Source organism: Cnephaeus nilssonii (genome assembly GCF_951640355.1).
Source record: "Cnephaeus nilssonii genome assembly, chromosome: 8".
NCBI classification, from domain to species: Eukaryota; Metazoa; Chordata; class Mammalia; order Chiroptera; family Vespertilionidae; genus Cnephaeus; species Cnephaeus nilssonii.
This window is the reverse complement of record NC_137079.1, coordinates 90,476,567-90,491,229: the sequence shown is the minus strand read 5'-3', so window position 1 is coordinate 90,491,229 and position 14,663 is coordinate 90,476,567. Positions and strand designations below refer to the sequence as shown.

The window sequence follows — 14,663 nt, the reverse complement described above, 5'->3', positions numbered from 1 at the left end:
GCCAAAAGAAATTCTTCACTGACACTGCCCCTAGGGCAATGGAAGCTAAAGAGAAAATTAACAAATGGGACTACATCAAAATAAAAAGTTTTTTCACAGCAAAAGAAACCATCAACAAAACAACAAGAAGGCCCACTGCATGGGAGAACATATTTGCAAATGGCATCACTGATAAAGGTTTAATCTCCAACATCTACAGGCAGCTTATACAACTTAATAAAAGGAAGATAAATGATCCAATAAAAAAATGGGCAACAGACCTAAATAGAATCTTTTCAAAAGAAGACAGAAGGAAGGCCAAGAGACACATGAAAACATGCTCAACGTCACTAATTATCTGAGAGATGCAAATCAAAACAACAATGCGGTACCATCTCACACCTGTCAGAATGGCTATCATCAACAAATCAACAAACGACAAGTGTTGGCGAGGATGCGGAGAAAAAGGAACCCTCGTGCACTGCTGGTGGGAATGCAGACTGGTGCAGCCACTGTGGAGAACAGTATGGAGTTTCCTCAAAAAACTGAAAATGGAACTCCCATTTGACCCAGTAATCCCACTCCTGGGAATATATCCGAAGAAACTAGAAACACCAATTAGAAAGGATATATGCACCCCTATGTTCATAGCAGCACAATTCACCATAGCTAAGATTTGGAAACAGCCTAGGTGCCCGTCAGCAGATGACTGGATCAGAAAACTGTGGTACATCTACACAATGGAATACTATGCTGCCATAAAAAAGAAGGAATTCTCTTCATTTGCAGCAACCTGGATGGAATTGGAGAACATTATGTTAAGTGAAATAAGTCAGTCAATGAAAGAAAAATACCACATGATCTCACTCATTTATGGATAATAAAGAACATTATAAACTTGAACAAAAAGATAGATACAGAGACAGTAAAGCATCAAACAGACTGTCAAATTACAAGGGGAAGGTTAGGGAGAGGTGGGGGAGATAAGAGATCAATCAAAGGACTTGTATGCATGCATATAAGCATAACCAATGGATGCAAAACTCTGGGGGGTGGGGGCATATATGGGAGTGGGGTGTGGGGGGGGCAATGGTAAGATATGTACACATATAATACCTTAATAAAAAAAATTGGAAAAAAAAATAGAATCAGAGGCATGGAAATGGAACAGACTGACGATTCAGAGAGGGAAGGGGGGGGGGGAAGAGATTAAACAAAGATCTTATATGCATTACCTGTGGACACAGACAATAAGGTTGCAAAGGCCTGAGGCAGGGTGGGAACCAGGTGGAGGGGGGCAATGGGGAGAAAAAAGAGGGATATTTATAATACTCTCAACAATAAAGATTAAAAAAAATGATAATTCCTTTCTCTCTTTCAGAGGGTTATCATAAGATTAAACTGGGTGGGGGGGAGGGTTTCTGTGAGTTTTGAAAGCTCTTTACTAAATATTAGGCATTATTTAAATACAAGAATCACTGAACACTGATCCAGTGGCCAACTTTCAGGGCAAAGGAATGCTGCTGTGCAAGGGGGCCCATGAGTTCTCCTTTCCTGCCTGATGCCCTGGCCCCTTCTTTCCTGCACCTTCTTTGTGAATCCCATCCTTCTACTTCTAACAGTTCCCATGACTCCCCTCAGGCACTCACAACTAAACCACTCCAACAGGGTGACACCAACTGATGCTGAGGAGTTTACTTCTAGCTCTCTGACAGCAGGGCAACCCCTCTCAGGCGAAGACCTGAGAGCTCCTCATAGAGTTGACTTTATTACTAAACTTGAGTTAAATAAAGTACCTAACAAAGGCCTTCTGCCATTGTTCCTATCTAAAGCTGTTCTCACTGGTGGCTCCTAATCTCATCAACCTGCCTTGCTGAGTTCTAAGGGTGTGATCCTCTCAGGATAAACTCCAAGTATGATCTGTTTCATTTTCTAAAAGACAAAGTCTATATTTACTAGAAACTAGAGAACCTATTAGTTTAGGTTTCCTTTCTCTGGGACTGAGAGACTGTACCTCAACTTTATAGTTTTTCCTCTTACCAAACTGTAGGTGTAAGTGTCCTAGAACAACACTCTCCATCAGGGCGCCCAGCACACAGTAATGCTGGCATGGAGCACTGTGACACTTTCCCACCCTGTGGACGGGTCATTCAAGACTGCTTGCAGTCTTCATCAACCACTGTGTAAAAACAAAGCTAGTTATAAGCTCATCTGAATGAGTCCAACAAATATTACTGACCTTCATTCAAAACCTGCATTTTATTTCCGAGAGCCTATGTGACAGGAATTATCTGGCAATTAGATAATAACGGAGTATTATTAAATAGGACTGTGTTTGATTTCTTTCTTCACTTAACATGGATGATGTCAACTCCTACATGATCTTGATGCATGTCACCTTGTCTGGAGAGAAATATTTGGGAACTATTCCTCTAATGGGCAGATGACAAGGTCCAAGTGGCCCCACAAGCCAGCTGTGGCCCCAGACAACCAGTCTGCTCTCTAATACGGGGAAGAAGGGTTTAGTAGCTACTTCTCCCACACTCAGCTATAACACTAAAACAATTATCTGTGTATGGGCCCTCCCAAATTGAATTAGTTCAATAACCCTAAACTGTAGATTTAACTACTTAGGAGACTGTTTTAAAACTACTGTTTCTAAGCAGATTTATAGGAAGAGCTAAAACCAATCAGTTCATTGGGACATTACTGATTTGTTTATGGAAGTCTGCAGTCACTCTCAATATCATTTGGAAAACTTCACAAGTTAAAAACAATTTAGATTAGAGTTCCACAGCACATCTAAAGTTCTTTTCTGCAGCATGATCAGACTTTGTCCCCAGGGACTGTGGGCAGTACAGTGTAGGACAAATCAGAGTGTGAGCTGAGGTTCACCAGCAGAGAGCTGCCTAGGATGGGAGGCCTGCTACCATTCAGATGCCCTCAGCTCCAGACCAGTGACCAGAATTTTTAAAGACAGGGCCCTACTTTAAACCAATTCCTCGGGGATTCTCCTTGCCCAGCCAAGTTTGAGAACTGCTCCAAGGAAACAACAAAGGTTTCTCAGCTCTTCCTCTCAGCCCCCTGAAATCTGTCCTAAGGAAGAGCCTGATAAATACTTTGTGAAGTACAAAAGGTACTGTGTAAAAAAGAATATTATCTCCTGTATTTTCCTTAAACTGTCAGGAATCTTGATGCCACATTTGACCTTAATTATAGAAATTCTGTAGGCCTTCATGGCTTGTTCTTTTAAACTCTTCTTTCAAGCTCAAATTTTTACTTTTATATTCTTCCTGGTTCTAACTTTTACCTTTTATTTATTTGCTGCCATTATTTTATCTTATGGTTTCTGTAAGAGCTCTCAAATCCTCTATGGAATAAAGTGGGGTATAAATAAGTAAACATACTTACTGACACACAGACATAAATCACAGTGGCCATTATTTGCTTTCCTACCCTGTTCCTTCCCATGCTAAGATCCTGCCATAGAGACTGAACCGCACTCCTTTGTTCCAGTTTTCAGCTGGGAATTTTTTCTCAAGAGTTCTTTATAAAGCACCAGCAGCCTTACTTGTGTCCTTGGAGCTCGATGGCAGTTCCTTTTCTCCCACCGATGTCCCACATGATTACAGAGTGATCAGAGCTGCCGGAGAACAAAACTCGCTGGACCGGGTCCCAACAGAGAGCAGTCACCCCACCTGAGAGACCAGACACAGTGGAACATTAGTCACGGAGTAACAATATTATTCACCAATAAAATGTGAATGCAAATGAGTTAGGATCTTGTGCAGTTCGTGGCATACAATAATGTTTTTGTTGAAAGAGTAAACAATAAGTCCCCAAAGAGAGAATGATTGGCTCTGAGAATAAGAATTCCACATTTTAGTTTCCAAGAATTTAAATGTACCATAAAATAAATTTCTCTTAAGACCAAAGACAATGAAAATGACAATTAATTGACATTTAAACAATAGTCATAATTCTAAGAAGAATGGAAAATATTGCACAGTTTAGAAATATTAGCCATATTTTTAAAATTGCTGTCTACCTCCTACCCCCACAATAGGTGAAAACTTATTAGGTTTAAAAAGCTCAATTAGATTTTTTTATCTTGAATATCAGCTATAATTAGACTATAATATCTGAACTTAAATTTTATTTTCTTGCAAATTTAAATTTACAGATTCTGGGAAAATCATTTACATCCTTAAGTGTCAGTTTCCTCAACTATTTAAAATGGGGATGGTGATACGATGACTACTACTACTGATAACAACAACCTAGCCGTCACCTACACCATCTGATTGTATGAGAATCAGGGTGGATCAATTACACAGGACCACTGTAGTGGTGTGGCTATAAAATATGACAGATTTTCTTCTTTGGCAGTACCCTTATAAATCAAACTGCACTGAGTATAGTATTAACTTTTTACATATGAGCACAAAGCCTACAAATAATTAAGAATGTGAAAAGTACTCATCTTTTACATTATTGGAAAATTCTAAAATGTACGGTTCTTTAAAAAAAGAAAAGAAAAATACTATATTCTGAGGCCTCAGAGGGAGGGTAGGGGAGGTTGGGGGTAAAGGGGAGAGATCAACCAAAGGACTTGTGTGCAAGCATATGAGCCTAACCAGCGGTTAAGGACAACAGGGGGGTGGGGGCATGTGTGGGAGGGGTGTGGGCTGGGAATGGGGTGATGAGGACAAATATGTGATACCTTAATCAATAAAGAAATTTAAAAAATAAAATAAATAAATAAAAAAAGAAAAATACTATATTCTAAAAACAACATAAAATAGCTTATTTGTTGCAATCTGATGTTTTTCTTCTTTAGATTGTCAATTTGTTCTAATAAAGTGCTTTACTTTAAAAGGTTTTAGAAAAGTTTCCCTTATATAATTGCGTGAGATTTTTTCAAGATCAAAAGGAAAAAAATACCCTCTATACTGAATCGTGTTTAATATCTTCTTCCTGTATCTGCACAGCATCCTGCTTATATATATTTCTGTCCATGTAATTAACATCACTTCCCCCGGTACACATATGGTAAATACCCCCTGCAGCTCCCACCTCCTCTTCCCTCACCACTTCTGACCCCATCCTCCCTAGCGTGTGCGCGCACACACACACGTACCAAGCACACAGCCAGCAGCAGACAGGCCCTAGTATTACTGTCTGTTGAATGAATGAAGGAGATGAATGAAAACACAAATATATATAAACACGAATCTGTGTACTGGTGGGGTCCCTTGGCGGGGCCTGCAGGAATTGGGCCCAAACCAGCAGTCCAATGCCGCCTGTCACTCCTGCCTGCCACTCCTGCTCATCCAGGCCCCGCTGCGCCTGCTGCCACTGCTGCTGCCACTCGGTAGGTTCGGTAGGTTCGCGGCCACTCCGCTGTGGTCTCTGGGCTGCAGCGGCCAGTTGTGAGCCCTGCATCTGGCGCCTGAGCACACTGATACCAGGGGGCAGCTCCTGTGCGTCAAAGCAACCAGTCCACCGGTTGTTTGGTCACTTAGGCTTTTTATATATACAGATTTTTTAAAATCCATAAATCTTACTTGGAACTCCTCTGTGATGCTTACTTAACCTTTCAATGCTAAGTATTTCCTCCTGTAGAACTCATCATCTTTCCCTGCTATTAAACTCCATAATTCTACTTTTTTTTAAAAAAACATCCTTCAGTATTTGGCCATGTAATAGTTCAAGATATGCATTCCATTCTGCAAAACATGTTATTTGTTCCCACACAGTACCCAAATGGCTTATTTTGTTAAATATCTGTAGCAGAATTAGCTAACTGTCCATCTAACTTCACATTCCCTCTTTCATATAAAGCGTACTCCCTGGAAAGCCGCTGTCCTGCAAGGACCACATTTACCCGGCCCTCTTACATCCAAGTGGCATGTGACCAGTTCTCAGCAACAGAACGCCTAAAGGAAACCAGATAGTAGGTGGAAATAATTTGCATCTCTTCCAGGCCAAGGCAGTTAAGATGTCCCTTTCCCACTTCCTGCTAGAGATCTCCCAGACCCCAGGACAGGGAGAAAATGTATTCTAGGAGGAGTCTCGGTGCCTGAATCACCACATGGAAAGAACTGTAAATTAGCAACACCTATACTGGATTGTTACATGAGCAATAAATAAACTTCTGCTGCATTAAGGCACAAAAATGTTGGAAATGACTTGTTAGAGCAGTTAGCATTGCCTTTTACAACATTTTTGGACTATTATAATAAGGCCAGCTCAAGAGGAAGGTGAGAGTCACCAAAAGCTTCATAAATGTCAAACAAATGAAAATAAGTTACTAGTTTAGACTGTTAATCTTGATGCCTAATATTTAAACAGAATTTAGCCTACAAAGCAATCCATCATAAACTCTTGAATTCGTTTTTTCTCCAAAATATATCCAGAATCTAAGCACTTCTCATTATCTCTACTGCTATCTTTGTATGAGCCACTATCATACAAGGAAAATTAAGAAGTATGACACACATTTTGTTGTAAAGGCTATGGAAGAAAACAATACTTATATACATTGATGATGAGAATGCAAACCAGTTAAGTGGGGAAGGTCACAACTAACAAAACTACATATGCACTTAGCTCCTAATCCTGCAATCTCACTTCTAGGAATTTATCTTGAAGATACTGTCCCCTTTCCCACCAAATAATACAAAAATATACATGCACAAGGCTATTTATTTCAGTATTGTTTGAAATAGCTGAACATTGGGAAGAGCCTAAATACTCACTAAGAGAGTGGGAAAATAAACCATGTTACACTTACACACAGTACTACATAGCTCTGAAAATGAATGAGGATCTCCTGGATGGATAGAAAGTGATTTCCAGAATGTACTGTAAAGCGAAAAAGACAAAGTGCAAAAGAACTTTTACCTAAGAAAATAAGAGTAAGTGAGAAATGAAAGAGCTTTATTAATAGCAGGTGTGTGGGTAAGGCTGCGGAATGAGAATGGAGCAGGGATGAAGGAGAGTGACATTTTTCATAGTATATATTTTTTTGTTTGGTTCTGAGTTTTAGAACCATGTATATGTTTTACATACTCAAAACAAGCAAATAATATAAATCAATTAGGTGTGTGTGGTGGATCCAAAATGGAATATACAGTAAACTGAAAAACCTAGCTGTATTACAAATGATTGATACAACCACACTAAAGCAGGGCATGGGGAGAAATGATAAAAGTGACTTTGGAAAATGGTAATAAAGTTAAATATAAAAAGATTTGTACACGAAAATTGTACTCTGATTAACAGGCTTGTATTTCACAGGGCTATGTGTTAACAATTCTGGAACTGTTCTATGTGTATTCTAGGATTAACTAAATAAATGTATTGAGGATAATGAGAGCTGAGTTTCTCACTATTATAATAGGAGTTATAAATAAGAGGAGGAAGGTTAGAACGATCTCTTCGTGTTAGATTTGACTTATCAGTATGAAATCACAAAAATATATAACTATAGATGTGTGAGTACAGATGTATTTTTTAGCTTTGTCTACTGAAAGAGCCTAGAAGCAATTACATCCCATTAATAATGAGCACACACAGCACCCAAATTTTGGCTTCTAAATACTAGTCACTAATAGAAGGAACAAGAGCTGCTTGGATGGCTGATTCCAGGGCTGCAGCAAGCAGTGTACAAGCTGAGCCAGGAACATTATGTGGTACCAAAAACTAAGACGTGCTCAAAAAATGATGGAGACATGTGAAAAAGGACAAAGGAGCCAATGTGAAAGGGTTCCTAATGGCCAAATTTGGGACAATTTGAGCAACAAAATAAATAAATGGTAGTACAAGGTCCTCACACAGAAATTAGTGAGAACTTGTGGGTCTATTCCACTATAAACAACTGCATACATAAATAGGGAATAAGTAAAAGTTTTTCTTTATAGTACAATTCCAACTAAAAAGTGTAGAAAGAATAATGCTAATAGAAAAAACAATTTGGCAATCACCACAGTCATACTTGTTTCTGGTAAGAATCATCCATGGATACTAAAGTTATTGGGCCGAAATATAATAAGAAACAATATTTACATAGTTCCAAAGTATTTCTTCATAAAATATTTGTGAATTACAAAGGGTGATCAAAGTGGAGAAACCTGGCAGACACATACCCTAACCAAGTGATCAAAGTTATCGTCACCAGTAACAGGGCAAATCATGTGTACCTTGATATGATGCACTACTTAAAAAAGCATAATATCACTTTAGTGGGTATTATAAAAAATGCATAACCTGAATTTAACCATGAGGAAACATCAAACAAACTCAAAGGAAGGAACATTCTACAAGGGAGGGGCATTCTAGCTAGTACTCAAAAATGCCAAGGTCTTAAAAGACAAGGAAAGACTAAAGAAGTGTTCCAGATTAAAGATAACTAAGAAGACATTATAACCAAATGCAGTGTGTGGTCCAGGGTTGGATTCTGAACCAGAAAGAGGATATTAGTGTGATAACTAGAGAACTGGGGATAAGGTCTGTGGATTAGAGAACAGTATTGTATCAATGTTAATTTCCTGATTTTAATATTTATACTGTAATATTCAAAGATGTTAACATCTGGGGAATATGGGTCAAAAGTTATTTCAAATGAAAAGTAAAAATAAAACAAAACAAACAAAAAAACCTAGTACTATTAGAATAGCCTCCTATAAGGTTTCTTTGCTTCCACTCCTTCTCCTGTTGTCCATTCTCTATCCAGTAGCCAAAGTGGTCACTGAAGAACACCAAGTAGATTCTGACACCCTTGCTCCAATCCCTCCTGTGGTTCCCATACCACTGTCCATGGCCTTTCATGATCTAGCTCCTGTCCTGGGGCTTCCCCTCCTCCACCTTACTCACTCCATCTAGGCCTGCTGTTCCTGTAGCATGCCAGATTCATTTCCACGCTGGGTCTTTGCAATTTGTTGCCTCTGCTTGTGATCTTTCCCTACATTATCACTGGCTCATTCTCTCATTTAACACAAGTCCTTGCTCAAATGTCACCTCCTTAGGAGAGATCTTCCTTCACCACTCCTACCTCTCTCCTTCTTTTATTTTTCCTTGGCATAACAATACATATTTATTTATTGTTTGCTGCCCTAACATAAGTTCTAGGAGGGCTGGTTTTGGCTTATTCACCATAGTATCCCTAGACCTAGAATTCTACCTTGTATAGTAAGCACTCAATAAGCTCAGACAAATGAGCAAACGACTAAATGAAGGAAAAAGTACATGAATGAATGTTCTTTGCTTTGTTTTTAGCACATAAAACAGTCATATGACATCTCTTTTTCTGTCTAACCAGTGTTGTTTAAATGATAGCCTTTATCTATTCTATTACTCACACCTTTTAAGCCAGGAAATGCTCATCTGGAGAAGCTCTGGAGATGGTCTTGCTTGACTGGTTAAGCCACTAGGATTAAGGGGATAGAAAAGAGAAAGATGACAAATGCATGATTTCCCCTATGTAACATGTTAGTCTCCCGCCCCAAATTCTTATGTTGAAACCTAATCCTCAATATTTGGAAGTGTTTAGGTCATAAGGGTGGAGCCCTGAAGAATGGTAAGAGCAGTGCCCTTATGAAAGGGACCCCAGAGAGCACTCTCACTCCTTTCTGCTAAGTGAGGTTAGAGTGAGAAGGCAGCAGTCTATAGACCAGGAACTGGGCCCCATCAAACACTAAATCTGCCAGCACCTTAATCTTGGACTCCCAAGTTTTCAGAACTGTGATAAATAAATGTCTTTTGTTCATAAGCCACCCAGCCTATAGTAGTCTGTTAGGGCAGCCCAGACAGACTAAGACAACATATAAAATGGGTAACCCAGGCTCTCTAAGGCAACATGTCAGATTTAAACAGTGGTGGTCATCGATAAAAAGAATGGTTAGAAAGGTTTACTTGACTTCAAGACTTAGACAGGTTTTGCATCCTATCAGAAAAAAACATGGAAACACTTAAAAAGAATTTACTAAGTGCCACATGATGAATACCTTGCAACTTCTTCCAACATACATCCACATCTACAAACACTGCACCATAAGGCCCTCTGGCCTTCTATGTTGGTGACTACAGGATGTGGATAGTTTATGATGAAGAAACTGGACACTTGGCTATGGTATTTAAGTACACAAGCTCTAGAATCAGTTTCTGGGCTCAAATACAGCTCTGTCTTTGTTAAGTATGTGACAAGGGCAAGTTATTCAATGTCTCTATGCCTCAGAAGTTTGCTTTGTAAATCAGGGATGATAATTTTGTTGAGATTAAATAAGTTAATATATTATAAGGACAGAATAGTGCCTAGCACATGGGAAACACTCAATAAATGTTAGCTATTATTATAGTGCAGGAGACCTCATCTATACCATCTCTATGACAGTATCCTTTGTTGAGCCGCCTTCAGGCAGTGACCAGCTTGTTCCCTCAGAGCATCTCATACTGCTTTCCCAGTCATTATGAGGTCAATTAAAGTTTTAGAAACAAGTTCGAGCTCTAATTTTTCCACACTGCATTAGGCTGTAAGGGGCCAGAGCTGAGAAGGGGAGTTCTTCATAACACAGAGTCAGGAAGAGAAAAGAAAAAGATAATTAGGCTAAAACATGTCAGGGTATACTCAGCACCCTCCCAAGGCTGAGAGTATTACACCACTCTTTAATAAGAATGGAAAAGATGAAAGGAAAAGCTAAAAGACAGGCAATAGAATGAGACTGGGGGAAACAAATAACTGCAGGGTCCCATCCAAGCTCTATGTACATGTCCTAACCATAGTGTCCATTGGAGGTTGGCTTATAAATTGCAAACCACAGCATTCATTTCATGTCAGTTCCAAAAGCATGGATTGATCATCTTCTATACGGTAGGCCCTGTGCTAAGCTCTGTGGATATAATCAAATCAAATAAAACTCAGACCTAATGCCAACACAAATGTATAATGATAAGACGATGGGATTAGCTCTGAGAACAAGAAGGACATGCACATTGTGTTTGGTGGAGCCATTCACTCAGGGACATGTGGCTACTCCCTCTCCCTGGAGTGCTGGTCCTACCTATTATCATCCAAGTACCTTTTCCTCCACCTTCAAGGTGCAGCTCAGGTGTCCTCTCCTGCAGGAAGCTTTCTCCCAACCCTCCCCCCACGTTCCTAATCTAAGATGAATATTTTTAAACATAAAACTCTGTTCACATTTCTGACTAGTAAGAAGAGATTCCCAAATGTGTTACCAGACAAAGAGTATAAACATTTTAAAAAGTTTAATATATGTTACCAAAATGCTTAGTGAACAAAATTTTTTGGAGACTTTTACAACCAATCTTACAAAAGCTAGACTATGTGGAGCGCTATAAAAATCAGTGCTAGAAACTGCTGGGTCTCTCTTCACCAGTACATGACTGATACCTCACTTGAGTGTCCAGTCACACCATGCAAGGTAAAGGTATGTAGGCTAAATGTGTCTAAAGCAGAGTCACAGTAAGTCCTCAGACCATGAAGCCTCTTGAATGAAATAGTTGACCTTTCAGTTACTGCATTTTGCTCTAGGTTGAAGTGATGAGTGTTTTGATAAAGCTACTAGTAAATAAACGCAATCTCTAAGCTACACCTTCCTCCTGAGACCCACAAATGGACATCCAGCTGTCTCCTTGCCCCCGGGGCATCTCTTGGTCATGTCCAGATTAAAGCACCGTGATATTCTCTCCCAGACCTGTTCTACCTCAAATATTCTCGGTCTCAGTAAATAGCATCACTGCCCACCCAAGTGCTCCAGATAGAAACCTGGAGCTACTCCTACTGCAACTGCCAAGTGCTGCTGAATCCGCATCTCCTAAACAGGTGTTTTTTTTTTTTAAAGGCAAAGACTGCCTTTTGTTAGGAAAAAACACTGGCCTATGACATGACTACCCACCATGCAGTGCTTTTAGTTAGGATGTTTTAATTTCAGACCATCTTATGTGGTTACTCTATGCTTCTGAGTTTTTAAGGCCATGGTGCAGGCCTCCCCTGAGCCTGTCAGGTTCCTAAACAGATTCCTAAATTGAATCCCTCTTCTCCCCACGCCCACTGCCACCCCTAAGTCCAAACAAAGGTCACCTTTTCTAGGAACACCAGCAGTTGCTTTCTTTCTAAACAGTCTGCTCACATCCATTCTTGTCCCCACTCCATCCACTACCCACTGCTGCCAGAGACTTGTTCAAATGGAGCCTGTTCCCGCCCTGTTTACCCTTCATCACTGGTTTCCCACTGCCTGTGAGCAATGTCTGAGGTTCTTAACGTTGCCTGAAAGGTCAGCCTGTACTCCTCTCCCCTGGCTCTCCACACGGGCCATTTGACTTCATGCAGCTGTTCACACTTTCCCACGCCAGGCGTCACACTTGTTTCACACATTTGGGGCCTGGAATATTCCCACCACCTCTTTTTCATTAGGGTGTCATTTATGCGCCACTTCCTCGAAAGCTTCTCTTTAACTCTCTGGACAAGGAGAGCTCTCTTGTTCTTGTCTTCCAATGCAGCTTAAGCATGGCATCCACGCTCCACAGCACTTACTACACTCATGTTTGATTATCTGCAAGTATTGGTTTAATGCTCATATTCCCATGACTGGAAGTCGGCTAAACTAAACACTATGCTTGTTTTCACCTATGTAATCCAGCACTCATCAAATAGAGACTCTTGATGAAAATATCCATCTATTACATTTTATATAAACTAGATTGATTGAAAGTCTCCATTGTAAACAGAAATTATGTTTTCAATTATTTGAATCTCCATATTTGTACTGAACTATGTCTTTCCTTGTTTTTGTTATATGTTAGTTACCGTTTCACTTTCAATAATTCTCCTAGCAGTTAATGAAAAAGTTTGTATTTAATTTTTCATTAATTAGTATGCTTGGAAGATTTACATTTAAGCCCTCCAGTTTCTAATATGTTTATACTAATAAAAAAGTTTCTAAAAAGTAAAAGAAAAAATATTAATTGATACTATGAATGGTCAAAATCTGATATTTTCCCCTTTCTTCAAGTGAGTGTATGACTTTTTGGTAGAAAAATATTCTAATTTCTGCAGAAATAGCAAAACACTATAATACTTGACATTTAGCTCTAGAGTCTAGAAATAAAACCAGCAGAGGAAGCATAAGAACATAAAACTAGTTTATTAAGTCCCCTTAGACTAGTAAATGCTATGTCAGAGCCTCTGAGTATGACTATTAGGCTGATTCCATCACAACCCACATTTTTATGATCTTCTGTACTATAACAGAGTGACGGGGGAATGTTATGGCTCTGCACACGTACCAAAAACTTGTCTGCTTCGGAGTTTGGATCTGGACTGACCAGACCTCCAAGATCACTTTATAATGGATCTGGGTTCATCTTAAGGTCTTTGTTTATGGGATAGGGGAGGAAGGAGGTTAAATAAATCCTTACAAAACCCCCTTTTCCAGAATTGTGTCTGCCCAAGTTTGGGACCTCTCAGGGGCCAAAATGGGCCTACTACATAGGAGGAACTCGGTAACATGCTTGAACCACCATGGACTTTCTTAGACATCCTAGCTTTAAATGAGTTGTGCTATAGCCAGACTGGCAATGGGTAGATACTATTGTCCAGGAATAATAGCAAGTTAAATATGTGACCTGCTACATTTGCCTTCATGTTAGTTAGTGACCTTCCTGGGCCATATTCTGTCTTCCTCAAAGACACCTTATGATAAAATCACATGAAAATGCTTTAAATATTTTGAGAAAGACAAGACACAATGTCAAGGTAACATTTTATACTAGTAGCCCTGAGCACGAATCCATGAGCCAATAGCTTGCCAGTAGCTCGCTGCTGCCCTTTAGTAGCTCTCCGCCTATTGCCCCCCCCCCTCCTGTAGCTCCCCTCGCCCCCCTCATAGCTTGCTGCCCTGCCCGCTCCTGTAGTTCTCCGCCGCCGGCTTGTAGCTCGCTGCCCACCCTCCTGCTGATCCGTGATCCGGTCGTTACATGGTCCGTCATTACGCTTCACGGCATAACGACCATTTGCATATTACATCTTTATTATATAGGATTAGAACTAACTTGCAATACATGAAACCCTTGGGCCACATCTGGTTCACCATATAGCAGTAAGAAGCAGCTACTTACCTTTTTTCTGACCTGAAGGCAGCAACACAGAATTCAGAGCACTCCTATCAGCCATCATATGGTGAAGGCCTAACTACTAAAGAGCCAAAAGGTCAGGCTCAACACCACCTCCACCTAAACCAAATCTGGGAATTAGCCAGCCCATTATGGCTGCTGAGTTTACCACCTAAATTTTTACCTTAGGTGCATCCACTCCTTGCTTTCACATTACCACATTTCCAGGTACTAGCTTTCCAATTATACTCTCTACTCACTGTCAGAACAATCTTTTAAATTTGATCAAATTAACATATTTGCTTTTAAAAACTCTTTAATGGTCCATACAAGAAGCAACCAATGAATGCATAAGTAACTGGAACAACAAATAGATGTTTCTCTCTCTCCCTTCCTCTCTCTAAAACCAATAAAACAAACAAACAAACAAAACCCCCCAAATACCTCTTTAATGGTGTCTCACTGACATGCCCTCAATGATCTGAACTGACTCTCACTTCATTTCTGGCTGCCCCTACCTCATACTCAGAGTTCCAGCCCAAAAGAGTTACTAG

The 14,663-nt window shown here is 39.9% G+C and overlaps 1 protein-coding gene across 1 annotated transcript in view; it reads right to left on the bottom strand.

Annotated features, from left to right (window-relative positions):
* WDFY2 (WD repeat and FYVE domain containing 2) overlaps positions 1-14,663 on the bottom strand; it is a 224,106-nt gene that overhangs the window by 35,243 nt on the left and 174,200 nt on the right. The window contains exon 7 of the mRNA XM_079778649.1: positions 3,551-3,677. Coding sequence (XP_079634775.1) covers positions 3,551-3,677 — 127 coding nt within the window. The remainder of the gene's footprint in view (positions 1-3,550; positions 3,678-14,663) is intronic.